Source organism: Kryptolebias marmoratus, linkage group LG5 (genome assembly GCF_001649575.2).
Source record: "Kryptolebias marmoratus isolate JLee-2015 linkage group LG5, ASM164957v2, whole genome shotgun sequence".
NCBI lineage: Eukaryota > Metazoa > Chordata > Actinopteri > Cyprinodontiformes > Rivulidae > Kryptolebias > Kryptolebias marmoratus.
The window spans coordinates 13145910-13155791 of NC_051434.1; the positions used below are offsets into that span (position 1 = coordinate 13145910).

At 42.9% G+C, this 9882-nt stretch overlaps 2 protein-coding genes across 9 annotated transcripts in view; one reads left to right on the forward strand and one right to left on the reverse strand.

The window, feature by feature from the left end:
• The window catches only part of pdk4 (pyruvate dehydrogenase kinase, isozyme 4), an 8502-nt gene extending 6089 nt beyond the window's left edge, over positions 1-2413 (reverse strand). The window contains exons 1-2 of one of the 3 annotated variants that reach the window (XR_005233169.1): positions 1644-2413; positions 1340-1481 (exon numbers count right to left, since the gene is read on the reverse strand). Coding sequence is in view for 2 of the 3 variants with exons in the window: in XM_017421984.3 (XP_017277473.1) it covers positions 1340-1481; positions 1644-1761 (260 nt within the window). In the remaining variant the exon portion in view is untranslated. The remainder of the gene's footprint in view (positions 1-1339; positions 1482-1643) is intronic. The other 2 variants (XM_017421984.3, XM_025007854.2) reach the window with 2 other exon arrangements.
• A 2096-nt stretch (positions 2414-4509) lies between these two features.
• LOC108241504 (cytoplasmic dynein 1 intermediate chain 1) overlaps positions 4510-9882 on the forward strand; it is a 56974-nt gene continuing 51601 nt past the window's right edge. Inside the window, exons 1-8 of one of the 6 annotated variants that reach the window (XM_037975657.1) lie at positions 4510-4788; positions 5447-5583; positions 5784-5898; positions 6300-6387; positions 6664-6669; positions 7209-7250; positions 8235-8294; positions 8492-8604. In XM_037975657.1, the coding sequence (XP_037831585.1) occupies positions 5476-5583; positions 5784-5898; positions 6300-6387; positions 6664-6669; positions 7209-7250; positions 8235-8294; positions 8492-8604 (532 nt within the window). In that variant the 5' untranslated portion in view covers positions 4510-4788; positions 5447-5475. Of the gene's footprint in view, positions 4789-5446; positions 5584-5783; positions 5899-6299; positions 6388-6663; positions 6670-7208; positions 7251-7656; positions 7745-8234; positions 8295-8491; positions 8605-9882 lie in introns of those variants that run through there. The other 5 variants (XM_017425707.3, XM_037975659.1, XM_037975658.1 and 2 more) reach the window with 5 other exon arrangements.

The following is a 9882-nucleotide window of genomic DNA, read 5'->3' on the forward strand; positions in this document are numbered from 1 at the left end:
GGGAGGGTGGGAGGGGGTGCTTTAAAAAAAGGACCAACAGCATTTATCTGAAACTGCACCGCCTGTTGTCACGTCGCACGCTTCCCGGAGGATCAACAGGACTTGAATGGCGAGCTCATGAACGCACACACACACGCACACACTCCTACACTGTCTCGCTGCAGAACAACTGGGTAAAAGGTGACTGACTGGCAGTCTAACTTTGCTTTCTATGTGCCGAGCGTGTCCCTCAAGTCACCTTCAGCCCTCAGAAACGGATCGAGTCCCGCCACTCGAGCTGGCTGACTCGTACCTTCAGGTCAAAACCACAAGCACGTTATTACGGCTACTCGACAAAACGGGTTTGCACCACAACAGATGGGCTGATTGCACCCTGAATGGTCTTTTAGCAGCTTGGAAACATCTGGGGGGACACTTTCAGGTCACTGATTGCCTACTAATGGAAAGAAATGTAAGAGTATTGTTATCCTCGCTATGAGTTGGCAACCAGCAAAGAAAGAATAAATTATGTTTTAGACCACAAGGCATCAGAGGAACCGAACGTAGCTTCTAAGCAACCTAAAGCCACTCTGATGTTGGCTCATAATAATAATAATATCCATGAGTCCACCATTAGGAGAACACTAATAACAATGGTATGCGCGACATTCTTACAGGGAGAAAGTTAATGTGCTCCAGCAAGCCAACAACTGACACAAGTTCTGCGTGAAAAGGCCCAAGGTCTGACCCTATACCTCAGTTATATTTGCTTTAAAAGGACAACAAGTGTCAGCACATTGCGGGAGGAAACCCAGCAGAATCCCAGAGCCGAAGCCGGTCTGTAAAGGTCAAAGTGGAACACCTCCCAGGTCGATGAGCAGGACCGATCACTAGTGACTGGAAACCCGTGCGATCGGAGTTATTTCTGCCCAAGAGGTCGCGCCTGTTACTGAAACCGGACGCTAACACACCCCGCGACACATTATAACAGATAATGCCCCCTCTCCTTTAAACGATCCCTCTAAAATCAGCCTTCAGGGCTTGGTTTAGAGCTCCTGTTTGAGGACTGTAGGCACGTTATTAAATGGTGGTCCTTGTGTTTTAAAAAGCAGACATTCTTCAGTCATTTATAGCTCACATCACTCAGTAAATCGCTGATGTAAATGCCCACAACGTGAGTAATGAAGTCACGTTACACAGGGATAAAATAGCAATCTTATTAGGGTTGGTAGGACTTTAACTAACCCTGATCTTTTCGAACTGAAACAGAGATGATGTGGCAGCAGAAACCTTCCTATTCTGAATCACTGAAACAAAAACAAGCACGACAATGTAAAAAAAGGGAGTCCTGATCCCCTACCAGCTGGTCAGGAGCTTCACGGATGGAGTGCCGAGGAGTTTGTCCGGGAGGTAGTCGATTTCTTTCATGATGTTGGCCAGCCTGACAGGAAGCTCCTGTCGCAGGAACACGAAGGAGGTCTTCTCACATGCATTGGCAGAACCTGGAGTCCCATGAGGGGCAGCGACAAGAGCATGCAACTGGTTATAGATATAAAAGAGGGGAAGCATGGCCCTGCAGCTGTCTGTGCATGGCCTGAGGCAGACAATAAGGAACAGGAGTTATGTAACAGGAACACACTGCACAACAAAATAACACCACTTACCAAAGTCAATGAACTGCTTCATGGACAAAGGAGAAGGGGAGAACTTGGAGAACCTCTCCACTTGTTTGGGTATCCCAGCTAGAGAGCCGTTTTTCAACAAAAACTGGGCGAACCTCATTTTTGCCTCCCCCTTTCTCTGCAGCCCCCCTTCCAACAACAACCACGGAACGGGCTGCCCTTTCTCCCGTCCGACCGCTCGGTCCAGATTCTCGCCACGCGGGACGAGCAGCTCGGCGTCACGCAGAACTCCTTCGTACCATCCTCCAAGGAGGCAGGCTACCGTGAGCTCCCCGGCGGTATGCGCCCCGAGCAGCTCGCTTCCATATCCCTCCCTCTCTCTCTCTCTCTCTCTCTCTCGGAGTCAACTTCTTCGCCCGATTACGTCGTCGCGCCGGAGATGGGAGAGTGACGTCGCTGTCAACCAATCGGCGTCCGGGCAGTTTCGAAATGTGGGCGGAGCCTCGTCCGCAGACAGTTAACTGTAAACAGGCTGCGCTCCGACAGCAGATTTCTTTATTGTAGCATCACCTACCGACGAGATATCCAGAACTCCTCTTTGTTTTTTTACTGTTTTGACTGACTGCCACCGTTTCTGGAAGGGCTACAACCTAGCTGCTGTGCTTACATTGTTGTTTTCAATGCTGTTATTTAAAAAAAAAGAGTCACTCTGAGCTACTAGCTTCGATTTTCACACTCCTGGTTTAGCAAAACAGCTATAAGGAGCTAAATGTTACACACAAAAGATCCTAACTTCAACATATACATCCCAGATTAGTCATATCACAGAGTTCAGCTCGTTTTTACAGCCACTGTGAGGATGCTAGCGTCTCTCTAGTAATTACCCAGCATCCCTTGCGGACCCCCCCTCATTTCACATAGTGATTTCCTGTTTTTATTTTTTTATTTTTTTCTGTACCTTTGTTGCAGTCATATATCAAAACGTTCAGCTCATTTAGAAGATGGGCCACCTTCGTTTTTTTCTCTAACTTTTACACTTTATTTTATTTTCAATAAAGAAATACATTAAAATCTCTTCAGTTCCTTAAAAACAACATTGCTGTCTTTGAAATTTGCTTTGTCATATTTGCTCTATTTTTCGTTTTTTTCGTTTTTTATTTTAGTTTTTAGCTATGGTTCTGCTGCTTGTAGCTTATAGCTATACTTTTTAGGTTTCATCCAGTTTTTGCAACTTTTAGCTGCTTTTAGCTTGTGTTTGATTACTGTCAGTACTTAGCTGGTATTTTTTTTAGCTTTTAGCTACTGTTTTGCTCCTTTCAGGTTTTAGCTGGTGTTTTTCTGCTTTTAGCTGGTGTTCTGCATCTTTTAATTTTTATCTAGCCTTTTGCTATTTTAGATTTCAGCTAGTTTTTTTTGCCACTTTTAACTTTTAGCCAAGCTTTTGCTGTTTTTAGCTTGCATTTTACTTATTTCAAGTACTGAGCTTGTGTTTTCCTACTTTTAGCTTTTAGCTATTGCTTGCTTCTTTCAGTTTTTAGCTAGCCTTTTGCTACTTTAGCTTTTAACTATTGTTCTGCTTCTTTTAGCTATAATATCTAATAATATATTTCAGCAGACACACAGCATCTAGGTTTTAGAAAACCTAACACAGATCCCAGTTTTAATTTGGATCTTCAGAGACTTTGCTACCAGCAGCCTGACACAATAACCTGATTTGTCCTCATTTCTTTTGCTGAATTGATGGAAAAAAAACAGTATTCAGTAGACTAATAGACTAATATTCAGTAAACTAATATAAAAAAAACACTGAAAGACCTTTAAAAAACCCAAAGAACTGATTGAGACTACTTTGAAAGATTCTTAAACTAAATTTGGCTTTGAAACAAGAAGGAAGATAAGAAGGGTTGACAGCATCTTATATATATTTGTAGACTCTGGATGTGATAAATTACAACACAACTAAGTTAAATTGTATATGTTGTGATATGATTTTGTTGAAAAAGACGTCTTTTTTAAACATAAAACCATATATAGATAGTTGAAAATATGAACAAACCAATTTCCAGCTGCTGGAAAGTAAAATAAAAAAGTCCAATATTTTCCTGTGTATGTGTATTTGCCATAATGGTTGTAACTACCATCCTCGGTCCTTCAACTGATATAAAGCACAATCCCAAATGCTCAACAACAGTGTCGTTTTTCTTCTTTTATTACGCAGCCACCTTTTATTGGACCCACACCAAAGGAAGGCTCCAGCATCCCCTTCCTGCCAAATGCGGATCGATATCGATCACTGAATTTCATCCAACCATCCTGGAGTCCAGGACTGCTTGTTTCAAGCTGACTGGAATCTGATTTTCTCCTCTTTGGGTGTTGCTGATGGTGTGCCGTTGGAGTTTTTCCGCACATAAACAACATCCGTTTCAGCAGCTTGTTCGTTTTGCCATTTAATTCCTCTCTTTCTGTTTTTGTTGGCTATTTTCAGCATCTTTATTTTAGTATTCTGCACTGAAATTGTGACATCTTCCTTGCACTATAGCAGTATCCCCCTCCCCCTCTCCCTTTAAAACCTGGTTTGTTTGTCCTTGTTCAACATATTAAACACAGCTGACTGGGAAAAGCTACCCCACCTCTCAAAATCCTTCACCCAAATTGTAATGCAAACAACTTTATAGCTCTCTTTTATCTTCCCTTTGAGTCACATAAGTATGTTTTCTTTCCTATAAAATAAACTAGCCCACTAATATAACTTTATAGCTGCGTTTTCTTACATTCATTTATTCAATGTGTTGTTATTTGTTTATGTAATTCCCCAAATGGCCTCCAGGGGGTGCGGTTGCTTATGACAACGCTAAAGTGGGATTTCCTCTCCTCCTCCTCCTCCTTCTTCTTCTCCGTCTTTCCAGCATCCACCGTCAGCTCTTCCTGAGGATGTATCTGTCGGCGTGTTGTTGCACCTGCTTCGTCCCTGTTTTCGGTGCTCGGTGGCTGAAATGAGCTGTTTTAGCCTCTGCTGTCAGGACGTGATTTAACAGGGGTCAGGAGAGGCGATATAAAGGCAGCGACGGAGGGATGTGTTGATTTATTTTTATATTTTTTTTAATTTTTCACCCCTCCTTTGCCCAGATGCAGCAGTGAGACAGCATCTTTACCGGCGACACGTCATTTAGCACTACAAGTGGACGAGGTACGAGCGAAATAGTTTAAAATAAAACAAGATAAAGGTGTTAAGAGGGGCTCCATTTTTGTTTTAAAGCTGTCAGTAATTAAACAAAAAACCTTTAGCGCTGTGGTGTTTTCAGCTAGCTTAACTTCCTGCTAGCCTTACCCTGTTAATTTACCACGCACTTAATAATGGCTCGCCCTCCTTTGTGCATTTCTTAAGGTTTACTCTTGTAATAACAGAGAAATAAACCAGTCCTCATCTTTTTGTGCAGATTATTGCTCCAGTGTTTCCTGTTGCAGCCATTAAACGTGAATAAAAGTGCTAAATTATTGAAGTATTTCCATGAAATAGTAAACAAATGTCAATGTAGGGTGCATCATTTTACACTTTGATGTTACATCATTGAGAAAAGAGTTAATTAGGTCATGTGTCTGCACAAATGTAGCTTTTATAAAGTGAATAAGCTCTGTTAAAATAGGCACAAGTGTTTTAATCTCTGTAGTCCTATTTTTTTTATAAGTCAGCTTTAAAAAAGGCGTATTTCTGACACACCCAGGGTAATCTCTGAGCATTAAGTAAGGCTTTTTTTTACTGGATGAACCTAAACACGTCTTTATTGTATCACGGGGTAAAAGAAAAAGAAAATAAATGTCTTAGAGTTGTCATATGTCTCTCACAGTCTCTCCACTTAAAGGTCTACAGGACACCATGTCGGACAAAAGTGACCTAAAAGCGGAGCTTGAGCGCAAGAAGCAGCGCCTCGCCCAGATCAGGGAGGAGAAAAAGAGGAAGGAGGAGGAGAGGAAGAAGAAAGAGGTACAGAAAAACACACGGCCTCGTAGCAGTGGTTGTTTCTGCGATCGACCGCTTTTTGTGTCACAAAAGGTTGGGATTTTGGGTTGAAATGTGCAAATACACAAGTGCGTCCATGTGTTCTGTGAGCCTCGCGTTGTGTTCGCTGGAAAGGATTCCTGATGCTGACTAAGACGACATTTCTGTCTGTGCGTCCGGAGCAGTCAGACAGCCAGCAGAAGGCGGAGGTGACCCCGGAAGACTCTGATTTGGACCGCAAGCGCAGGGAGACCGAGGCCCTGCTGCAGAGCATTGGCATCTCCCCCGAGCCTCCGCTGGGTAAACGAAACTCCTTTGTGTGCGCTCACTATTTTTGAAAAAGAACCCTGCCCTTACGTTTGCTCTAATATAAAATCCTCCAGCTCTGTAGATTACATTTGTAAAGCTCTGGATGTCTTTCCAGCAAGCTCCTTAGAGACCACTGTACTCTAGTGGTCTGACTTTGTAATAACACCTTAAATGCCTCTAAAGTGGGTCGCTGACATACTTTTTTTTGAAAAACCTGAAGCTATTTTTAATGTGCCTAAAAAAAACCTGAGCACAGACTGACAACAGAAATACTCAAAAGACTTCTTGTTCATATTTCAACGTGCTCATTTTCTTTGTCCATCATTTGCTCTTCTTTGTCACTCCTTTCAATGCTGTTTGTTTTGTTTTGTTTGTTTTTATGAAATATTTAGTCCCGACCCCCGTTTCCCCCTCCAAATCAGTGAGCACACCCAGTGAGACGGGGAGTCAGGACTCAGCTGATGGAGGAGCAGCCGGCAGGTAAATTAGGCAGAAGTTCTTCCTTTGACACGAGTTCAAGCAACATCCATTTAGCACCTTTATGAACACTTCTAATTCCGTTTTGCATTAAACTGAAAGATAAAATAATGCCAATTTTGTCAATAACTTGTAGTATTCAAATAAAAAAACAAAGATACGTTCTAGATTTGAGGCATATTATCAAGAAACTGATAATTTAAACAGACCTTTGATTGTGATGAGCTTCATTAATTTAATGTACTTCTGTTTTTTTCCCCCCTGATCTCAACACAACAGATTCAGGTGAATATAGGTGCCTCATAAGGTTCGAATGTGGTATTCGAGTCATTTCTGTCACAATATTCAGTGTTTTGATGACCACTGATTTTGACTTTGATCAGGTAGTTGCAGATTATTTGTGCGAGGAAGCACTGAATGTAAAATTGTATATTTCTGCCACTGCTTTAAAGGCTACGCACTCCCATCATGGCTGCTGTGGTGCGTTCTGTTACAACAGTGGTCATCAAGCGCTCTCCGTTTTCCTTTTTTTTTTAAATTTTTTTTTTTTAATGTCGGCTGACTGTGAGGTCGATGTGCGAGTGCTGCCTTCAGGGATTGTGAGTGATTTGTTGTTTGGGGGTGGAATTGAGTGAGTGAAAAGTGTAAAAGAGAAATAAAATGCTTCTGTGCAAGGGCTTTTACCGATTGGATTTTACAAATTAGCAGTAACGCCTGGAAGAAACACCATGTTTTTCTCCCTCGAATCCACCCCGGATGATGGCATGGCATTTTCAGCTTCTCCATTTGTGCTTGCGTGTGTGTGTGTGTGTGTCCCTTCATAGGTCAGGTTTCTCTAAAAACAAGTCCCAAGCACAAAGCACAAGGTAAGCGTTTTCCTGTCAAACCCACCAATCCTTTGTTTTTTTTATTATTTTTTTTATTTCCTTCGCTGAGGTTCCCCTGAAACCCGACAGGTTCCCACCGTGGAAGTGTTCCCATCACGTTTTGTAAAATCAAAGCTGTGTCGTCCTTCTTTCCTCCTTTCCTCTTTTCTCTGGCCTCTTGTTGCCCTAAGCCCCACTGACTCCTCTAATACCAGGCTGAAGCGTGTCTTCTCGCTTGAGCTGAGCCCACAGAGGTCGTTTTTTAGTTTTCACAGCGCCGACAGCCTTGTCAAAGCTAACAAAACATCTTCGTGCTATGTTTCGGCACCGACTGTCTTGGAATATGTCATTAAAAGATGCAGCGCCATCTTTTTACAGCTGCTACTGTTTCAACCAAACTCTTTAGGTTTCAGTTACTCTTCGATTTCTCCGAAAGCCGTGCGCTCTGGAGCTGAAACCGAACTCTGGGAGCTCAGCGCTTCTGTGTTTACCAAGTAAGGCACCTACACTGTCCTGTACATGAAGCGCTTCATTCAGTCATGCCCTTACGCTTCATATATTTGGACACAATCGTTATAGAAGCTGTTTCAGAAAGATTATACAATCTCCTCACAGTTGTGAAGGAAGTGACTAATTAAAATGCAAATTCTCATTTTAATTTGAGGGTGTCCACATTCAAATCAGCAGGAGGGTTCAGCTCTTTAATGTGCAGAATTGGACAAAATTCAGTCACGAACAGGCAAGGACAGGTTTTTAGTTTTTGAGTTTTTCAAATTTGGATGTTGACGGCGCTCAGATTAAATATGAGAGAATGCAATTTAAAAGCATGTTTTTAAAGGAAGGAGAAATTCTTTATAAGATTGTGGATCTTTGCGTGCATATGTGTGCGGTAAGACCTATTTGTTCGCCTTTCGTTGCAGCGTATGTGTAATATTTGTAAACGTGCATTTCTCTCTCTTGACCGCCCCCTGTTGGTGACATCAGGACGCTGCAGTGGGACACCGACCCCTCCGTGCTGCAGCTGCAGGTGGATTCAGAGCTCGGGTACATGTCACAGAAACACCTTATTTTAATAGGATCATTATTTATCTTTTTTTAAAGATACTTGACGTTTAAGAACTATAAGGGTTAGATGTCGCTTATTGCCTTTTTAAACGTAAGACATCACCCTGTTTTTAGGACAGTTTGGGCTTTCCCTGCAGCGTGGCAGTGCTAACACGAGGGTCTTTGCTGTCAAACAGGCGCAGGATGCAGAGGCTGGGGGCCTCTAAGATCACCCAGGTGGACTTCCTGCCCAAAGAGGTGGTCTCCTACAGCAAGGAGACGCAGACGCCGTTCGCCCACACGCGTGAGGGCAAGTATTCTTACACGAGTGACTTGGCTTGAAGCAGTTTTAGGGGGTTTGCTGGACTGAGATTGTGGTTAAACAGCTTTAGCTGACCCGTTCTAAGCCAGATAACCTGGACTGATTATAAAAGCAAGGAGAATCTGACAGGAGTCTGTTTGTCAGTTATTGTTTAGCAGGAAAGCTTGATGACTTCTGCTTGTAAATGGTAAAAAATGTGATTCACCCAACCTTATTTTTTTCTGGATTTTGAAGCCTGCACCGACTCTAATGCTGATACAGAAAGCTGCGTCTTCAGGACATTAATATTTTAAATTTGTTTTTCTGCTTGTGTGTATTTGACTGACACACAGTACCGTATATTAGTCAAATACACGTTTTCTGTACATATATACAGTATGTGCATTTTTGTATCTGTGCAAGTGGGCTTTCAGATGTGTGTAAAGCTGCAGCTGCTAAACACAACCATATGGTCCAAAGCTGAGGTTTTCCTCCTGCGCTGGCGGTTTAAGGCGTAAAGATTTAGCTCCTTTTTTTTTTTTGTGGGAAGAGAATGAGCATTTGAAAGGAAAACAATTGAACGTGCTCCGATTTTGATTCTTTTCCAGTAGTGTATGCAGATATTTGTACATCTTTGTAACGTGTTGGAATTTTTTTTAAAAAAAGGACCAATTCTCCCCAAATTTAGGCTCAGGCACACACACTGGCTATCATCTTCTTTATCTTCCTTCCTCTGGCTGCCAACGCAGCTGGCAGCCATGTGACTGTGAAGGGGTTGCACTTCCTGCTTCCTGTCATTATAATAGATGGTCTGGTGTTGATTCCACTGCCCCCTCCTTCCCCCTCCCCTTTACCAGAAAACCACCAAGCACATACACACGTCTGTCCTGATCTGCATCCAAATGGCCTGCTTCGACTCCCCTCATTTCCTTAGCAGGGCCAGGAATAGATCATGTATTCAACAAGTGCACATGCATCCACTTGTGTGTGTGTGTGTGTGTGTTGTAATACACGTGTTAAAGTACACATATAACAGAATCACAAACCGTTTGTCTTGGTCACAGTCGCTCTCACACACAAAGACTTCGATAAAGAGAAATAATATACTTTTTTCCGGGGTCAAGTCGTCTGCACGCACGTAAACAAAGCCCCGCTCTGGGACCGCTTAACGCCCGCGGCAGTCCTACGTGTCGCTCCATTTCGATTTTGTTTGCGTTCGGCCTCCGCGGCGTTCAGGAGGTCTGCAGACATCTGGGAACCAGAGCGGAGCTGAAGGGGGGGGGGGGG